At 41.1% G+C, this 21,465-nt stretch overlaps 1 protein-coding gene across 1 annotated transcript in view; it reads right to left on the bottom strand.

Annotated features, from left to right (window-relative positions):
* LOC102277904 (phospholipid-transporting ATPase IB) overlaps positions 1 to 21,465 on the bottom strand; it is a 124,906-nt gene that overhangs the window by 56,342 nt on the left and 47,099 nt on the right. Inside the window, exons 21-25 of the mRNA XM_070380822.1 lie at positions 17,779 to 17,918; positions 16,139 to 16,277; positions 9,973 to 10,037; positions 6,576 to 6,748; positions 4,604 to 4,787 (exon numbers count right to left, since the gene is read on the bottom strand). Coding sequence (XP_070236923.1) covers positions 4,604 to 4,787; positions 6,576 to 6,748; positions 9,973 to 10,037; positions 16,139 to 16,277; positions 17,779 to 17,918 — 701 coding nt within the window. The remainder of the gene's footprint in view (positions 1 to 4,603; positions 4,788 to 6,575; positions 6,749 to 9,972; positions 10,038 to 16,138; positions 16,278 to 17,778; positions 17,919 to 21,465) is intronic.

Raw genomic sequence — 21,465 nt, 5'->3', positions numbered from 1 at the left:
TCTTATTATTAAAATAAATAAATAAACATCACTTTTCTACCCAGCAAATCTTGCTTGCATTTTCACTTGTCACATACAAGGCTTAGAATTTGATCTGATCCACGTCTAGGACCTTAATTGTGAGAAGGGACTCAGAATTACTTAATGAAATAAGATCCTGGAAGCAAGAACATCAGTCACTGATTTTTCTGTCTGATCAGGTGCATGTAATAAAGTCTTATAGGAATCAGTTCCCCCCATTTCCTATAGTAAACATATAAAGAGAAAAATTAAAGTTAAAAAGGAGGTAACATGTGATTTCTGCAGCACCCCTCAGCTGCTTTCCCTCATCTGGGTTTTCCTTTTCTGTAACACTCAACATCTTCAAACTAAGTGAGCAGGGCTCACTGTTTACCTTGTTCACTGATGGATCCCAAACACCCAGGAACATGCCTAGGGTGTGAGAGGCATTCAGTAAACATTTTTTTTTAGGATGAATGAATATTCAGGAGCATTATTCTACCAAACAAGGCAATTTAGTAATTTAGTGACTATGAAAATTAAATACTGACTTTAGAGTGACATAAGTTGGTATACATGGGGGAAAAAAAACCCAGCTTTTCAAAAAAGATTGCTCAAGAATTTGGAACAGGATGGTCAGGATGGGGAGGGACATGACGAGTCATAAGATACATAGCTACACTGAAACAAGTGAATTCAAGAGGGATGGCTTTTGTTTTCACCTAGAACTTGATATGAAAAGTCATTATAGACAACATTCCTATTTTTGGCTTTGCAATGATTTATTTACAGGGAGAAAAAAGGACATTCTAAGTCAAAGTTGTATTTCTTGGGATGGTTTTAAAACATTAAGAAGTTTAGAGAGGAAGAAGGGAAAAATTTTACCCTTTTCTGAAAATAAAAAGATCTAGGCTGTGAGCAAAGTGTTACACTGGTCCTCTCTGAGGAAGTGAGAGTCATGTGCTGCAAGAGGTGAAAAGGAAAGACAACAGACCCTCGGCAGCAGCCCATCTAAGGGCGGGGGGATGGGACAGACATAGGAGAATGTCCACTATGGCGCTGAGGACAACATGCGAGGGAGTATGAAATGGCCCACACCATGGCGGACACCCTCTCCCTCTCTCCAGTCAAAGTTACTCTCAAGGAAAAGTGAGACAGAAAACATCTGATGGGGCTCAAAGTGGTTTCCTTAACCTGAAATAGCCTGTTAATAAAAAGGGGGGCAGAGCATGAGTCAGACCAGTCGCTTGCATCAGTGCCTGGCTTCGTGAGGGGACTTAGGTGGGTGGAAGGGAGAAAAGAAAGCCCTGGGATCCCGCACTTTCTGTCTGATCATGATTGCAGCTGCAATTCTAAACCCCTGCAAGATATGGTATAAAAAGAGAAGTGGCAGAGGAACTAAAGCACCTCTTGATGAAGGTGAAAGAGGAGAATGAAAAAGCCGGCTTGAAACTCAATGTTTTAAAAACTAAGATCATGGCATCCAGTCCCATCACTTAATGGCAAATAGAAAGGGGAAAAGTGGAAACGGTGACAGATTTTGTTTTCTTGGGCTCCAGAATAACTGTGGATGGTGACTGCAGCCACAAAATTAAAAGATGCTTGCTCCTTAGAAGGAAAGCTATGACAAACCTAGACAGTGTATGCAGAGACATTACTTTGCCAATAAAGGCCCATATCGTCAAAGCTATGATTTTTCCAGTAGTTATGTACATATGTGAGAATTGGACCATAAAGAAGGCTGAGCACCAAAGAAATGATGCTTTCGAACTGTGGTGGTGGAGAAGACTCTTGAGAGTCCCTTGGACAGCAAGGAGATCAAACCAGTCAATCCTATAGGATATCAACCCTGAATATTCATTGGAAGGACTGACGCTGAAGCTTCAACACTTTGGCCACCTGATGGGAAGAGCCAACTCATTGGAAAGACCCTGATGCTTGGAAAGACTGAGGGCAAGAGGAGAAGGAGGCAACAGAGGATGAGCTGGTTGAAGGGCATCACTGCCTCAGTGGACATGAATCTGAGCAAACTCTGGGAACAGTGAAGGACATGGAAGCCTGGCGTGCTTCAGTCCAGGGAATCACAAAGGGTCAGACACGACTTAGCAACTGAACAACAAGTTTAAAAGAAAGGGTTTCCCAGGAGACTCAGTGGTAAAGAATCTGCCTGTAATTCAGGAGAAGCCAGAGACACAGATTTGATCCCTGGGTCAGGAAGATTCCTTGGAGGAGGAAATGGCAACCCACTACAGTATTCTTGCCTGGGAAATCCCATGGATAGAGGACCCTGGTGGGTTACAGTTCTGGGTCGCAAAGAGTCAGACACAACTGAGCACACACACAAGGTAAAACATAGTGTTTAGAGATGTACAATTGGATACATTGTAAAGACATAGAGGGACTTTAAGATGCACGTAACTACGTGAAAGGAGCCAGTGTGAAAACACTGCTGTGTGATTCTAACTAGACATTATGGAAAAGGCAAAACTACGGAAGCAGTAAAAAGATCAGTGGTTTCCAAGAGTTACTGCGAAGGGTGAAGATGAATAGGTGAGGGTTTTAGGGAAGTGAGGCCGCTCTGTGTGATACTATAATGTGGATACATGTCATTGTACATTTGTCCAGACCCATAGAATGTACAACACAAGGGAAAATCCTAGTGTAAACTATGGGCCTTGGGTGATAATGACCTGTCCTGTAGGTTCATCAGTTATAACACATGAACTGCTCTGGTAAAGGATGTTGTTAACAGGGAAGGCTGAGGGGGCGGGGGCTGGGGGTGTACGGGAAATACCTGTACTTTCTGTTCCATTTTGCTGTGAACATAAAACTGCTCTAAATAAACAAAGCTGAATTTTTTTAAATGTCTGCCAAAAGGCAGTAGTATCTCCATAAGAAAAAGTGTGTGTGTGGGGGGGGGAGAGAATAGGGATATTTTAAGTCTTTATCAAGAGATACCACAAAGCAAAGCACATACAGATTGGAGAGACTGGGGACCTGGTTATATGAGCAGAACTACAGAATCTTAGCAGCAGCAGTTTTGAAAACTTCCAAGCTGGAAAGGGAAGGCCTTTACTGCTGCAAGGGCTTCCCAGGTGGCACCAGTGGTAAAGAACCCTCCTGTTAATGCAGGAGATGTAAGAGATGTGGGTTCAATCCCTGGGATGGGAAGAGCCCCTGGAGAAGGGCAAGGTAAACCATTCTAGTACTCTCGCCTGAAGAACCCCATGGACAAAGGTGCCTGGCAGGCTACAGTCTAGAGGGTCCCAAAGAGTCAAACACAACTGAAGCAACTTAGCACGTATGCATGCATTACTGCTGCAAAATGCATCAGCTCAAAACCAAGGAGATAGGGTAGAACCTCTGCATTCCATTACAAGCTAATCACTAAATGGATGTTGCCCATAAGTTTAGTTTAGTTAGTTCAGTTGCTCAGTCGTGTCTGACTCTTTGCGACCCCATGAATCACAGCACACCAGGCCTCCCTGTCCATCACCAACTCCCGGAGTTCACTCAGACTCACGTCCATCGAGTCAGTGATGCCATCAAGCCATCTCATCCTCTGGCGTCCCCTTCTCCTCCTGCCCCTAATCCCTCCCAGCATCAGAGTCTTTTCCAATGAGTCAACTCTTCGAATGAGGTGGCCAAAGTACTGGAGTTTCAGCTTTAGCATCATTCCTTCCAAAGAAATCCCAGGGCTGATCCCCTTCAGAATGGACTGGTTGGATCTCCTTGCAGTCCAAGGGACTCTCAAGAGTCTTCTCCAACACCACAGTTCAAAAGCATCGATTCTTTTGACGCTCAGCCTTCTTCACAGTCCAACTCTCACATCCATACATGACCACTGGAAAAACTATAGCCTTGACCAGACGGACATTTGTTGGCAAAGTAATGTCTCTGGTTTTGAATATGCTGTCTAGGTTGGTCATAACTTTCCTTCCAAGGAGTAAGCATCTTTTAATTTCATGGCTGCAGTCACCATCTGCAATGATTTTGGAGCCCCAAAAAATAAAGTCTGACACTGTTTCCACTGTTTCGCCATCTATTTCCCATGAAGTGATGGGACCAGATGCCATGATCTTAGTTTTCTGAATGTTGAGCTTTAAGCCAACTTTTTCACTCTCTTCTTTCACTTTCATCAAGAGGCTTTTTAGTTCCTCTTAGCCCATAAGTTTAAATTACACATAACGGCCCATCTCTAGGAACCCTGCCTCCCAGGGGAAGCTAAAATACCATTTGGTTCAGCTCACAGCCCACCTGTGAATGGCTGCAGGGAGAAAGAAGTTAACACATCCCCCTCCAGAGGCTGACCAGAACCAGGACTTTATCCCCTCCCCTTTTAGTATAAAATAAGCCTGAATTCTGACTCAGGCAAGATGGTTCTCTGGGACACCAGTCCAGCATGTTCCCAATAAAGCCACTACTTCTTGACCTAACAACTCCTCTCTCCATTTATCAGCCTGTTGATCAGTGAGCAGTATAGCCTTCAAAGAGGTGCTGATAGCTTCAAACTGAAAGCAGCTTAGAGACTGGGCCAAACTTTGGGGGTGGACCCGAGGTCTTCAACACTCCCCATGCCCAGCTGGCCACCCTCACCACTGACCTGAGCAATGGCATAATCAGAGTTGTTGGTGGCCAGCATGCCTTCATTCCCGCTGATGCCAACACCCACATGGGCCGTCTGGATCATCCCCACATCGTTGGCACCATCCCCAATGGCCAGGGTGATGGCCTTCACCTGCTTCTTCACCACATCCACTATCTCAGCCTTCTGGAGGGGAGATAACCTGAAAAAAAAAGAAAGAAAGAAACAACCATGTTTTCTTGTTTTATTTTGGTTCATTTTATTCATCCTGTTCTAAAAGGCTTTACAAAGGAGTCAGCAATAATCCACATACAGTCACATTTAAATGGCAGTTACTGGTAAATTTTCCAATTCATTCATTAATTTCTTTACAGATATAAGGAAGTCCCTACTCATCACTCATTTATTCACTCAATCAGCAAGTTAGACACACACTTCTATCAAAAACAATAAGGGCACACAGGGTTTCATATTCCAGTAAGCAAATGACCTCACTTATTCTCTTCCTTCAAAACAACTCCTAATAACTAATTTAAATTTAACCTTTTCAAACTTCAGGTGAGATTATTATAAACTGAGTAGATAGGAGGTTTCTTTGATTAGAACATGCTCCAAAATTTAAGGCAGAAACACAGTTGGAAAAAAAAAAAAAAAAACTTCGCTTCATAATGAAGAGAATACATTCAGTTAACATCACTACATTATGGGTATAATATAAACATTTTCTGAAGTACAGGAGGTCAGAAACCATTTGTAAGTCTAGTTCTCATCAAGAGACACTGGTTCTTTTACTGGAATACTTGCACTGATAATAGCTTCACCATTTAGTCTGATGATCACTTTCATGTTTAGACTATGATAGTTGTAGAGGGAACAAACTAATAAATTTAATTAATCTCAAGTCTGATTCTTCATGTGAGTGCATGCTAAGTCACTTCAGTTGTGTCCAACTCTTTGTAACCCTGTGGAGTGTAGCCCGCCAGGCTTTTCTGTCCTTGTATTCTCTAGGAAAGAATACTGGAGTGGGTTGCCGTGTCCTTCTCCAGGGGATCTTGCCAATCCAGGGATTGAACCTACGTCTCTTATATCTCCTGCATTGGCAAGTGAGTTCTTTACCACTAGCATCACCTAAGAAAGCCCCTGACTCTTCATATCTTAATTTAAATCTTAATTCCATCCTCTTGGCACTCAGGTTCTCCACATATCCTCAAATTCTTCACTCACTCCTTAATGCAGTTCTGCACGCTTTACCAAAGCTCCAAGTCAGTTCTGACCAGTTAAGAAGAGAACTGGATGATCACTATTCTGATTTTGGATCTTCTCACTCATGTATGAAAATATAGCCTAAAATAACATTAGTCTTATAATAACTATCTGTTAACTGAGCAGCAGTCAATTAACTCAATAACCACTCATAAATTCATTTTCCTCTAGGTCTCAGTGGTTTGGTTTCAAATTTACCCCTCCATGTAAATGACCAGGGCCTCTGTTGTACCTGGACTTCCCTGTGGCTTAGACGGTAAAGCATCTGCCTGCAATGTGGGAGACCCAGGTTCGATCCCTGGGTCAGGAAGACCCCCCTGGAGGAGGAAATGGCAACCCACTCCAATACCCTTGCCTGGAAAATCCCATGGACGGAGGAGCCTGATAGGCAACAGTCCATGGGGTTGCAGAGTCGGACACGACTGAACGACTTCACTTTCCTTTCCTTTCCTTTTGTTGTGCCTGAAAGATTTCTTTCATTTGACCAATACATTAATAAACAACATACCAAAATAATGTGCCACTGAAAAATTATAAACTGCTTTTGAGTAAATCTTAAACCTGACAAGTAGAATTAAATTCAGATCTTGCATTTCAGTTTGAGTGTATATTTTCCCAATAAGGTAGTTTGTCTATGAAAAAAACTTATATTTCCATGTTTATATTTTCTTTCCATAAAAAATATGAAATATAGCAGGGAAAAAACCAACAGTGAATATATTCTTACCTACAACATAATACTGTTCTGCACGAGAGGGCCAAGTTAAGGAAGCACTTCCTAACTTCAACATGGAGGGCATATTTCAATGTTTTACCATCTATGATTAGGGCCAGGTCATTTTCTTTACCCAACAGTGCTCCAAGATCTTGGCAGTTCTGACTAATCACTTGTTGTGTTGCCTGAAACAAAGAGGGGGAGATTATCTTTTACCATTTTAAATATAAATAAAAAGACCTTGAGACAGGGTGCTCAGGCCAGGTGCACTGGGATGACCCAGAAGGATGGGATGGCTGGTGGGAGGAGAGTTCAGGATGCAGAACACATGTAAACCCATGGCTGATTCATATCAATGTATGGCAAAAATCACTACAACATTGTAAAGTAATTAGCTTCCAACTAAAATAAATAAAAATTTTAAAAAGATAGTAGATTAAGGCATATGTGTACCTCCTTGTTCCCTTTGAAAATCTCACAAAAATTAAATTTAAAAGTAGATAAATAACATGAAAGGATGCTTGAGATCATTAGTCATCAGGTAAATGCCAATCAAAACCACAAGATACTACCTCATACCCACTAGCATGACTAGAATTTAAAAATCAGATAATAATGTGATGATGAGGATGTGAAGAAATCACCATTCTCATACACTGAAGGTCAGAATGTGAAATGGTGCAGCAACTTGGGAAAATAGTCCAGGAATTCTTCCAAAAACTAAGCACAGAGTCAGTGAATGATCCAGCAATTCCACTTATCAGTGTATATACACTCAAGAGAAATGAAAACATGTTTGCACAAAAATTTGTACATGAATGTACAAGCAGCAGCATTATTCATAATTGCCTAGAAGTGGAAACAAGCTGATGAATTGATAAATAAAGTGTATACATACAATGCAATAGTCCTTAGCTATTAAAAAAGATATGAAGTACTAATGCCTGGTACAACATGGATGAACCTTGGAAACATTATGGTAAGTTAAAGAAGCCAGTCACAAAAGACTGCCTATTAAATGATTTGATTAACATAAAAGCCCAAAATAAGTAATTCACTGAAACAGAAAGTAGAGGAGTGTTGTTTAGGGGTGGGGCAAGGAGGGTCAGGGAGATGACAGCTAAAGGTACAGAGTTTCTTTTGCAGATGATGAAAAGTTTCTAAAATGATTCTGCCATTGATTGCATGTATCTGTAAATACAGGAAAATCCCTTAAATTATATTAAGCAGGTTAATTTTATGCCATGTGAATTACATCTCAATAAAGCTATTTTTGAAAAGACGTATAAGTAGGAGAATTTTTACTTGGAAAATATGGAAAAGTGCTAATAGCAAAGAGGAAGTTCAGAGAAATTTTGGGAAATTTTTTAAAGATGGGAACAGAATAATGGGGTGAACTTCCATAAAATTGGGTATCAAGGTTCTAAGAGAGAAGGAAATATGCCCAGAGCATTCTCCATCGCAAAAGCCTAGCCTCTGAGGTTAAAAACTTTACCAGAGCCTTATCCCACCTGGAGGGAAAGTCATTTACCCAACTCCAACCCCATGTGGTCTCCTTGTCCCACCTAAAGGGAGAAAGAAAGCACTAAGAAACACTTAAGACAAAGGGGTACAGTATCTCTTGAAGACTGAGATTTAACGTAAGATTATAGAGCTTCCCTGGTGGCTCAGACGGTAAAGTATCTGCCTACAATGTGGGAGACCCGGGTTCAATCCCTGGGTCGAGAAGATCTCCTGAAAAGGAAATGGCAACCCACCCCAGTATTCTTGCCTGAAAAATCCCATGGACAGAGGAACCTGGTGGGCTACAGTCCATGGGGTCGCAAAGAGTCGGACACGACTGAGTGACTTTACTTCACTGTAGAACACTTCCCTGCCCACATACCTTAACACCACCCCCAAAGGGCTGTAAAAACACTGTGAAAAACACTGTAACAGAAATGAAAAATATCTTTTATGGACTAAACAGTAGACTGGAAACAGGTGAGGAAAGAATTAATGAACTTGAAGAAATGTCAATAGAAACTTCAATGGCACCCCATTCCAGTACTCTTGCCTGGAAAATCCCATGGACGGAGGAGCCTGGTAGGCTGCAGTCCATGGGGTCGCTAAGAGTTGGACACGACTGAGTGACTTCACTTTCACCTTTCACTTTCATGCATTGGAGAAGGAAACGGCAACCCACTCCGGTGTTCTTGACTGGAGAATCCCAGGGATGGCAGAGCCTGGTGGGCTGCCATCTCTGGGGTCGAACAGAGTCGGACACGACTGAAGTGACTTAGCAGCAGCAAACTGAAGCTCAAAGAGGAAAAGAAGAGAAAAAAACAGAACAGAATATTTCAAGAATGGTGGGACCATTCTAAAGATCTAACATACAAGCTGTTGGAATACCAGAAGGAAAAGAAATAGAGAACAGAAGGAAAAGTTTGAGTGCTAATAACTGAGAATACTCCAAAATTAATTACAGACACGAAACGAAGACCCAGGAAGTTCAGAAGACACCAAGCAGGGTAAATGCCAAAAATCTACACCCAGGCATGTCATAATAAAACTACACAAAACCAAAGACAAAGAGGAAATCTTACAAGAATCCAGAGTGGAGGGAAGACCTTAACTGTAGAGGAATGAAGGTAAATGACAGACTTCTCAGCAGAAAGTTTGCAGCCAAAAAGAGAGTAAAGTAAAATATTTAAAGTATTGAAAGAAGAAGAAATCCCAACCTCAAATTCTATATCCAAGGAAATTATCTTTCAGAGTGAAAGAGAGATAAAAACCTTCTCAAACTAAAACTGAGAAAACTCCTCACTAGCAGATCTGCTCCGTAAGAAATATTTTAAAAGATTTTAGAAGAATAATGATCTATGTCGGAAACTCAGATCTACATTTTTTAAAAAAGCAAGTGTGTCAGAAAAGGAATAAATGAAATCTATTTAAAATTATTTTAAAATGAGTCTAAGAAAATTATATAGTAAAAAATACTTCATAAAACTAGCCTTTTAAGGGTAAGGATGTTCAATATTGGATTCCAAATTCCTTTCATTCTTGCAATGTAAATGCATTGATCTTTTCAAACTTTCATAATGACTGCTATACAGACAAAATTTTTTCCATTATAAAAATGAAGGATCTGAGGCCTGGATTTGGTGTGACACCAGGGGGGTGGGAGGGTGGTGGTGATTAAAGGACTAGACTAACACAGAGGGAAGAATAATGAGAGCCACGGATGACAAGGAATAGAAAACCAGTAAGAATTTTAGCTTTGTGAAAAGAATCTTGGGACAAACCTAGACTTCCCAATGGACTTGAGTGGGCGTTAATGGCAATCTTATGTAGGTTTTAAGGAGTTGAGTAACCTTCAAGTAACAAGTTGGTTACATTCATATTAAATATATATTTAAAAAGTACTTACCTCTAATGAATTTGCATTCAATTGGATACGAGGCATTTGACCTGATAACAGTTTACAGGAATAAGCTACAAAGAAAGAAATAAAGGTGTCATATATCTTTTAGATGTCATATATCTTAAGGCTCCAGTGCCTTACGTGAGCTCATTAAAAAAAAAAAAAAGTCTATTTATGTTCTCCCTTTATCATACTTTCTGCCTCATGACTATTTAAAAGCCCAGTGGCTCAGCACAAAAACTGAGCAAGAGGTTGCAGATGGATAAATTTCTGATAATTTTGAAAATTAAATTTCTGTACATCTATATAACTGATGATTCTTATGGGAAAAAATTTCTAAAATGATTTAAATCTTCATACAAATCAGTTTTATGAGAGTTGGAATTTAATTTAAATATAAATTTATACAATATCATTTTAATGTTTTCTTTGAAATTTCCTGAAACTTGTGTAGGTTTCAATAACAAAAGTAGCCTCCTGGTTTGTATATAATTCAAAATGCCTATATGTATGTATTCCACTGTAGTCAGCACAAATACAAGGAGAAAATAATTTTTCAAGGCTCTTCATTGTTGGTTTATCTGACACTTCCTATCTAAGGTGTTCTTTTCCATAGAATATGATTGTCATTAAATTTCGATTTTGAAACTTGTAGGTATTTGCTTTGCCTTGCTATATTTTTCAAAACTAGATACACTAAGCTTTTCAAAGAATTCTAGTGACTTCCTGACATGTTTTTATTGTAATGTCCACTTATATTGTGTAATAAGTTACTGGGGAAGTTAACTGCCTGAATGCCGGCAGCTCCTGTCCTATCACTCAGGTTAGAAAGTTAATATTTGTGCAGGTGCTCAGGGACACAAACCAGACATAGGCGGGCAAGCCAGCTTCCCACCAAGGATCCTGGTGCTGCCCCCATGAGGAGCCCTCTTCCCTGAAGCCACTGCTGCCCGCACTGGCTGAATCCAAACAAAGGCTGTAAAGTTTCCATGTGTTATGACCAAAATGCAAATCAAATCAGCATGCAAGTTCTGAGTGCTTACTGGCACCCAGCTTTATGCTGGGTGCAAAGGAAGATTTACAACAGAATGTGTGATAAGTCTCTTAAAACCCAAGGAAGCAAAGCTAACACAAAAGAAAAAAAGCCACGCACACATTCATTGGTAAACCAAATGTAACAGTACATATGCTGCCGAGGTCAAGAGACCGCAGATCCATGTCAAATCATGTTATTAGAAAACTTTCAGAAGCGAATAGAACTAGAAGCTGGTCTAGGAAATATGTTAAAAATGTGGGACAGTAACCTCTGTTTTCATTTCTTGCTGTTGACAAAAAACAATCCTAACATATTTGTTTCTGAAAGTAAGCCTCCTGCTAAATTCTTAGCCAAATTCTGTTTGGAACTGGTGTCCAAGACTATATGTAGCCTTTTAACTGCACCATTTTAGCCAACTTTAGCTCCTGGAGAGATGATGGTAGTTAAAACTGCCACAATATTCATAAAGGCAGGAGCTAACATCTACGAAGCCCTCACTCTATCCAATACACCAGCTTAGAAAAACCTTCACAGACTCCCTTCCATGTAATCATCACAACCAGCAGAGGTGTTGTGACCATTTTAATAACGAGAAAACTGATGATTAGAAAAGTCCACAAAGGCACGGGCTTATAGAGACAGAAGATTCAGGTTCAAACCTTGGTCTTTATAACTCTGAAGCCTGACTTTTCAACCACCATGCTTGCTATGCACTTCTCTTCAATGATGTTGGCTCTCAGAACCAGCTCTAAATCTTTTTTCTCTTTGAATTATTCCTCAGCCATTCGAACTCATAAAAGGAACACGAAAGCTCTCTAACGAAAGGCTATTGCTTTTCTGGGGGAAAAAGCAAGAGCTCAGAAAGCCTCTAAGAAAACAAATTATATCAGCATACACTAGGCAAAGTTGACTGACTATCTTTCAACTGGTCTCCTCTGCATGAGTAGCCTCTAAGGGGAGCAGTAAAGTCCAATCTGAGAAGGAAATGGCAACCCACTCCAGGATTCTTGCCTAGAGAATCCTGTGGACAGAGGAGCCTGGTGGGCTGTTGTCCATAGGGTCGCACAGAGTCGGACACGGCTGAAGCGACTTAGCATGCATGCATACATTGGAGAAGGAAATGGCAACACACTCCAGTATTCTTGCCTGGAGAATCCCAGGGACAGAGGAGCCTGGTGGGCTGCCGTCTATGGGGTCGCACAGAGTTGGACACAACTGAAGCAACTTAGCAGCAGCAGTAGCAAAGTCCAATCTAGGACTCAGAACTTAAGGTCAGAGGATAGCAAGCTGCACTCAGTCAACAGACATGTACTGTTTTGCCCTTACAACATGTTACACATTAAGCAACGGTTATAAATCAGGATATTTCAAATCAAAGCACAGAATTCCAATTATCCTCTAAGAGCTAAAAACCTGTGCCAACAGTGGGTACTCATTTCCAGAAGGCGTGGCTGCTCTGGCTGCCCCTCCAGGGGGCCAGGGCTCCCGCATGGACTCCCTTCCAACGTGTGTGTTGCCTTTTCCCCTACACATGTATGATTGTTCTCTGCCCACTACATGTGTGTGTTGCCATTCACTCTAGTCCTGCCGGTTCTTCCCCGTGTTTTCGATCCCTGCCCTAAGAAACTGGAGACAGTTTCCCTTCTTTTTTCAAAGGCACCATGGTTACGAAACAGTCGTTTGAAAATGGGCACAATTCAATAAAGCAGTTATCTAACACGATCCAGTTATTCTGAGTAAGGGGTCCTTCATGTGAATTGTAGATTTCTGGTAACAAAAATAAGTCTCATTCTATAAGGATAAAAACTCTGCTTTTAACAGTAACTGCTGGGTCTCATCTAGGTTGAGTTTCAGTCCTGAGCCAAAGAGACTGTTCAAGTTTCAGGTAAAACCAATGGTTTCAGGTAGTGGGCCTAGCAAAGATGTAATTGAGGAAGGTGGTAAGAAAGCAACTGTCCCTTTTTATGGTGCTGGGCCAGCTGAGCCTCTTCACAAGATACGCACTAAGTTACTGTGGTCATTGAGTGCATGGTTCTCAAGGAACATGGCAAGGCACATTAAAGCAGAAACGTGGGAGAGCTGGAAAAAGGAGAGCATGTGGATGGTATGTTTCCAAATGTTTGCCGGATGGATAAGTGACTGCATGGTGGTCGGACCTGCTTTGTGAGTCTTTCATAGTACATTAATATCTAACATTCCCAGAGGACTTGCTAAGTGTTTTGCAACAACAACTCAGGAGTTACCTCAAGGCATTCTCACAACTCTATCAAGTAAAAACTATTATCATCCCCAATTTGCAGGCAGGAAACTGATGTTTAGAGATGAAATAGCTCCTTCAAAGACAACCAACACTTCATCAATTCTGTTCTCTTCGGGCTACCACCCTAGATCTCTGCTCCCTTCACAGCAAAACTCTTTGAAACAGTCATCTACTCTCACTGCAGTCATATCAATGAGGGTTGACAGATTAACCCACCAAATGTACCCCAGATTTATACTGGCCCTTGAAAAATGGTGGAGGTAGGCTGCTAACCCACACACAGTCAGAAATCCACATGTATCTTTACAATCAACCCTCCATATCTGTGATTCTTGGGCTGCAAGGAGTCCCTTAGACAGCAAGGAGACCAAACCAGTCAATCCTAAAGGAAATCAACCCTGAATATTCATTGGAAGGACTGATGCTGAAGATGAAGCTGCAATACTTTGGCCACATGGTGCACAGAGCCAACTCGTTGGAAAAGACCCTAATGCTGGGAAAGATTGAGGGCAGGAGGAGAAGAAGGCAAAAGAGGAAGAGATGGTTGAATAGCATCACTGACTCAATCACCAGTAGTCAGGTATGGATGTTAGAGTGGGGCTATGAAGAAAGCTAAGTGCCAAAGAATTGATGCTTTTGAACTGTGGTGTTGGAGAAGACTCTGAGAGTCCCTTGGACTGCAAGGAGATCCAACCAGTCCCGAAGGAAATCAGTCCTGAATATTCATTGGAAAGTCTAATACTGAAGCTAAACTCCAATACTTTGGCCAACCTGATGTGAAGAACTGACTCATTGGAAAAGACTCTGATGCTAGGAAAGATTGAAGGCAGGAGGAGAAGAGGAAGAGAAAGGATGGATGAGATGGTTGGATGGCATCACTGACTCGATGGACATGAGTTTGAGCAAGCTCCAGGAGTTGGTGATGGACAGGGAAGCCTGGCGTGCTGCAGTCTATGGGATTGCAAAGAGTCGGACACAACTGAGCAACTGAACAACAATCTGTGGTTCTGCATGGTGCAGTACTGTCATACGTGCCATTGGGGGGAAAAAATCTGAGTACAGGCGGACCCATGAAGTCCAAATCATGTGATTCAAGGATCAAATGGAGTCCTCCTCAATATTCCCCATTACATCCCAGTACAAATGACTGCCATCTCTTGTATAGACTTCTACAAAGGTGTCCTAAATGACCTCTTGCCTTCCATTTAGTCCAGTTTCCACACAACAACAAGAAGATATTTTTAAAACACAAATTATATCACTCTCCTGCTCAAAACCCTACACATTTCTTCCTGCGGCCTGACAAGCTCTCACCTCTGCTTTGCTCCCCATACTCCAGCCATATTGGCCTTTCCATTGCTGCTCAGACAAGACACCAGAGCCATGTGCTCACCATACGTTTGCCTGAAACTTTCCCAGTGATTGCTCCTTCTTCCAATCTGGGTCTCTGCCTCAAATGTCACCTCCCTAATGTGTTTCTGTCTCATTACTCCTCTATCCATGACTATTCCCTGCTTTGTTTTCAGTCTTAACACTTACTGCAATAATATTACAACAGTTGGTGATTTGCTTGTTAATTCTTTGTCTTGTCTTGTAGATGTAAGTTCCTTGAGGACAGAGACTTTATTACTCAATTTTTCATTCCCAGATCCTAGAATTTTCTGGCACCATAGCAAGCATTCAATATTTGTTAAATGAATGAATATAGAGTAGACAAATTAGCAGAAACATAGTTTAAAGGGTGTCTGATGAATACAGGGTCATTTCATAATACATGTTAATCCAACCAGAGCTGGATACCATGATAATCATGAAAAAAATAATAATTTCAATCCCTTCTTATGATCAAAATTTACATATTCACAGCTAAAAGTTGATTTTAAAACTCCTTTTCCTTTTCTAAATATTTATTTATTTGGATGCAATGGGTCTTAGTTGTGACATACAAACTCTTTAGTTGTGGCTGCTGCTGCTGCTGCTAAGTCGCTTCAGTCGTGTCCGACTCTGTGCGACCCCAGAGACAGCAGCCCACCAGGGTCCCCCGTCCCTGGGACTCTCCAGGCAAGAACATTGGAGTGGGTTGCCGTTTCCTTCTCCAATGCATGAAAGTGAAAAGTGAAAGTGAAGTCGCTCAGTCGTGTCCGACTCTTCGCGACCCCATGGACTGCAGCCTACCAGGCTCCTCCACCCATGGGATTTTCCAGGCAAGAGTACTGGAGTGGGGTGCCACAGGTGGGATCTAATTCCCTGACCATGGATCAAACCCGAGCCCCCTGCATTGGGAGTGCAGTCTTGGCCACTGGCCCACCAGGGAAGTTGCTCAACTCCTTTTCCACACACCTGAACCCTAACATACCATCAAACAGTGAAATAATAATAATAATAATAAAACTATAAAGTCAAACAAGTGACATCAGAGCTTAGGGAAAAAACACTAACTCAATATTTTGATAATGATTAAAATGTTTATGAATAAACATACAATTCAAACACAGATATTCGGATTCATTCGGGTTTTTCTGTAAGATTTTATGGAAAAACCAAGACGAACTTTTTGGCCAACTCAATATATACTTCATTAGAGAAAAAATGTCATAACTTCAAGAATCAAAGGAAAAGAACGAGAAATCATATATGACTCATGGGCATTCTGCAATCTATTGTTTCAAGACAGTGAAGGAAAGATTAAGAGTTTGCTTTGCTTAGTTTGTTTGAATTCTGCACCACATGATGGCAAGATTTCACTGCTCTATACTTTCCTGAAGAAATAAAATACTATTACTTGAAGGCAGCTCAACCATACATTCTTAACTGTAGGCCATATTTAGGATACATGTACAACCAGCCTTTTAAAAAACATTCTTTGTGTCTCTTACCTATGTTAATTGCAGTTTCTTGTTTATCTCCTGTCAAGACCCATATTTTTATGTTCGCTTTCAATAGACTTGTTATCGTTTCTGGAACACGTGCTTGAAGGCGATCCTCAATGGCTGTGGCTCCAAGTAGTAGAAACTTCTAGATGTTTTTGGGAAAAGATAGTCATTACTGCTAATTAAAGATAAAAATATATCGTTTCTTGGCCTTTTGGCTAAGATCAAGTGTAAAGATAATATTTTAAGATGGAATAAACAGAGCAAATTTTGATAAAAGACATGCCATCTAATAACTGATTATGCAAAGTCCCACATGTGCATACACTCATACATTTTTTCTAGTATCTTCCACCGGTCTATTTGTTTGTCCCTGTTTCACTATAGTGCATCCCTCATGGCTCAGTGGTAAAGAACCCACCTGCCAATGCAGGAGACACAGGTTCAATCCCTGGGTTGGGAATTTCCATTGGAGGAGGAAATGGCAATCCACTCCAGTATTCTTGCCTGGAAAATCCCATGGACAGAGGAGCCTGATGGGCTACAGTCTATGGAGTCGCAAGAGTTGGACATGACTTAGCAACTAAACCACCACCACCATATAATATATAAACCCTTACACATGTATGGGTCCTTACTTTTGTCTGTAAGAAAAATTTCATAATTTTCTCCATAAATCTCTTATCACCAGATGGTTTATTTTATAGTTTTTCTTCCTATTGTGAAGTATTGGCCTACCACCAGAGAGAAGTGGTTACAGCGTTACTTAAAAGTGGACTTTTCAAACTCTGACAATCACTAAAAACATTTTTAAAGGAAGTATGATTGATATACTAAAAAAGAGAGCAAGAAAGCAGATCATGTATAGTGCTCAATTAGAACCAAAGAAAGCAGAAAAGAGTGAAGAAAAAAAATTTAAAAAGTGGGAACAAATAAAAACAGTTACAAATACAGTATATATTAAACTAATCATCACTATAAACATGGCCTAAATGTTTATAGTGGTCTAAATATACCAATTAAATGAGGGTTAGGTTAAGTTAGGGGCTTCTCAGGTGGCTCAGTGGTAAAGAATCCACCTGCCAATGCAGGAGACATGGGTTCAATCCCTGGGTTGGGAAGATCCCCTGGAGGAGGGTATAGCAACTCACTCCAGTATTCTTGCATGGGGAGTTCCAAGGACAGAGGAGTCTGGTGGGCTACAGTCCATGGGGTCATAAAAAGTCAGACCCGACTGAGCAATTGAGCACACACACACATAAATACATACAATAGAATACTAATATATAAAACACACAAAAGAACAAAGGGAAGAGACTGGAACTCAGTCATTAGCCCAACATTTCAGATGATTATTATATATTATTCTAGCTTATTTTTCTATAATAAACATGTATTTCTTTTCATGTGGGTAAAACTATACAGAGGATAACAAGACTGAAGTGACTCGGATATGATTCAAAACAGGGAGAAATATTTTGAATAGTTTAAAAGACATTTTATGAATTCTCGATACAATAAGACAGATGTATACTTCATAAAAAAAATTTACCTGAGCTTTTAACATGACACCGAGATATGACTACACTGATAAGCTCATTTTCTTCAAATGTGTTGGCATGGACAACACATACGGGGTACATTACCTTTTCAATACTATCGTAACAGTCTTCCAGAGTTTTCATTCTGTCTTTTACCACTGTGATGGCTTTCTTATACATGACCAGCCACTGCTCATACTCTATCTCAGTTAAGTCTATGTAGGCAACACAGAGAGTTCTCAGACCTGCAAGAGAGATCACCTGGTGAGGCTTCCAGTGATTGGATAGAAGTAGAGAATTTGAAAACAAAATCCAAAAGTATTTCAGAGCCCATGGGACAATAAAGGCGTTCGTGCCACCTGGTCTTCTTACTCATCTTCCCTCCTCCCCTCGTCCTTGCTCACTGTAGTACCCTCGCTGGTCCTCGTGTTCCCCGACATTTGGACTTGCACATCCTACACCCAGAACGCATTCTCCTGAGGGCTTGTCATTCTCCCTTCCTGCGGGCTCTACCTAACTCACCCTACACAGAGAGCACCTCGTCACTCTGTCCCTTTTCCCTGTTTATTTTCTCTCCATAGCACTCCTCACCCCATGACATCATCTATCACTGGCATATTCTCGCAGGACATTAGCTGTCTATGTTTTCTTCACTTCTGCCCTGGAAGCTGAGAACACTGCAGGGCACTATATAGATGCTCAATAACTATTTGTCAAATGAAGGAAAGAATAAGAGGCTTCAGTTTCCAATATCAAAGTAAGCCCAACAAATGCTGAGATAACAGAAAATTAACTTGAATTCCAAGGTGTTCAAGCTGGATTTAGAAAAGGCAGAGGAACCAGAGATCAAATTGCCAACCTCCTCTGGGTCACAGAAAAAGCAAGAGAATTCTGAAAAACATCTATCTCTGCTTCATCAACTATGTTAAAGCTTTTGACTGTGTGGATCACAGCAAACTGTGGAAAATTCTTCAAGAGATGGGAATACCAAACCACTTACCTGCCTCCTGAGAAATCTGTATGCAGAGCAAGAAGCAACAGTTAGAACCAGACATGGAACAATGGACTTGTTCCAAATTGGGAAAGGAGTACATCAAGGCTGTATATAGTCACCCTGCTTATTTAACTTATATGCAGGGTACATCATATGAAATGCCAGACTGGATGAAGCACAAGCTAGAACCAAGATTGTCGGGAGAAATATCAATAACCTCAGATATGCAGATGACACCACCCTTATGGCAGAAAGCAAAGAGGAACTAAAGAGCCTCTTGATGAAAGTGAAAGAGGAGAGTGAAAAAGTTGGCTTAAAAGCTCAACATTCAGAAAACTAAGATCATGGCATGTGGTCCCATCACTTCATGGCAAATAGATGGGGGAACAATGGAAACAATGAGAGACTTTATTTTCTTGGGCTCCAAAATCACTGCAGATGGTGACTGCAGCCATGAAATTAAAAGATGCTTGCTCCTTGGAAGAAAAACTATGACCATCCTCAGTTCAGTTCAGTTCAGTCTCTCAGTCGTGTCCGACTCTTTGAGACCCCATGAATCGCAGCACGCCAGGCCTCCCTGTCCATCACCAACTCCTGGAGTTCACCCAAAACCATGTGCATTGAGTCAGTGATGCCATCCAGCCATCTCATCCTCTGTCCCCTTCTCCTCCTGCCTTCAATCTTTTCCAGCATCAGGGTCTTTTCAAACGAGTCAACTCTTTGCATGAGGTGGCCAAAGTATTGGAGTTTCAGCTTTAGCATCAGTCCTTCCAATGAACACCCAGGACTGATCTCCTTTAGGATGGGCTGGTTGGATCTCCTTGCAGTCCAAGGGACTCTCAAGAGTCTTCTCCAACACCACAGTTCAAAAGCATCAATTCTTCGGCGCTCAGCTTTCTTCACAGTCCCAATCTCACATTCATACATGACCACTGGAAAAACCGTAGCCTTGACTAGACGGACTTTTGTTGGCAAAGTAATGTCTCTGGTTTTGAATATGCTATCTAGGTTGGTCATAACTTTCCTTCCAAGGAGTAAGTGTCTTTTAATTTCATGGCTGAAATCACCATCTGCAGTGATTTTGGAGTCCCCAAAAAATAAAGTCTGACACTGTTTCCACTGTTTCCCCATCTATTTCCCATGATGGCCATCCTAGACAGCATATTAAAAAGCAGAGACATTACTTTGCCAACAAAGGTCTGTCTAGTCAAAGCTATGGTTTTTCCAGGAGTCATGTATGAATGTGAGAGTTGGACCATAAAGAAAGCTGAACGCTGAAGAACTGATGCTTATAAACTGTGGTGTTAGAGAAGACTCTTGAGAGTCCCTTGGACTTCAAGGAGATCAAACCAGTCAATCCTAAAGGAAATCAGTCCTGAGTTGGAAGGACTGATGTTGAAGCTGAAACTCTAATACTTTGGGTACTGATGTGAAGCACTGACTCATTGGAAAAGACCCTGAGAAAGATTGAAGGCAGGAGGAAAAGGGGACAATAGAGGATGAGATGGTTAGATGATATCACCAACTTGATGGACATGAGTTTGAGCAAGCTCCAGGAGTTGGTGATGGACAGGGAAGCCTGGCAGGCTGCAGTCCATGGGGTCGCAAAAAGTCGGACATGGCTGAGTGACTGAACTGAACTGCAATGACATGCCTGAAAAAAATTTTAAATCGGATTGTAATATTTTAGGTTAATTCTGGCAAAACATTCAAACACTTGAGAATTTCCTGTTTCTCTGCAGAACAGGCTTCTCAGGTGGCTCAGCGGTAAAGAAGCTGCCTGCCAAGCAGTAGACAAGGATTCGATCCCTGGGTCAAGAAGATCCCCTGGAGGAGGAAATGGCAACCCACTCCAGTATCCGATGGACAGAGGGGCCTGGAGGGCTACAGTCCATGGGGTCCCAAGAGTTGGACATGACTGAGCCACTGAGCACACACACACACAGCTCTCTGCAGAAGACCTATAGAAGTTGTGATCAATATAATTCCCATATGCTTCTACCTATTGTAACCAACCTACAGCACAGGTATATTTTCAGAGACTACTAAAAGATCCAAAATGTAAACTTGCAAAATATCCACACTCTCACATAAGACACACATGTGTCTGTAGGAAGCAGCAGTTTGTAAACTAAAAAGAGAAAGTAGACTATACTTTTCAAGGTAATCTTAATCAGTATTACTCTTTGCTTTTCAAAGCATCTATAAACCTTTCAATGGATGTTGTTCTTCTTCAAAACTCACTCAAGGAATATATTTCATAAAGAGATGGGTGATAAGTCAAAATCAGAAGGATAAAAGAATGCAGGAAAATATCAACTATGCCAGCATTCTGAGTTATACACAAAATGATTAACTTCAAAACACACAACACAAACCAAAAAAAACCCAAAAAACCTCTCTATATTTCCAGTTCAGTTCAGTCCCTCAGTCGTGTCTGACTCTTTGGGACCCCATGGACTGCAGCACGCCAGGCTTCCCTATCCCTCACCAACTCCTGGAGCCTGCTCAAACTCATGTCCATCAAGTCAGTGATGCCATCCAAGCATCTCATCCTCTGCCTAGAAATAGATAATAGACTGAAGACACTGCTTTAGGAATCAAGGAAGAGCCCACAGTAAAAACATACATTTTAGTGTTTGCAACTAAGCACAAAATACTGTTGGAGGGGAAGAAAGGGAAAATAATAATACTGCCTGGACAGGGCTTGTTTGGGGAACCATTTATTTTTATTTGTTTATTTTTTGAACCATTTATTTTTAACCAAACAGAAGGCATACAAAGTCTCACATACCAGC

Source organism: Bos mutus, chromosome 12, assembly GCF_027580195.1.
Source record: "Bos mutus isolate GX-2022 chromosome 12, NWIPB_WYAK_1.1, whole genome shotgun sequence".
Lineage (NCBI taxonomy): Eukaryota > Metazoa > Chordata > Mammalia > Artiodactyla > Bovidae > Bos > Bos mutus.
This window is presented reverse-complemented; position numbering and strand designations above follow the sequence as displayed.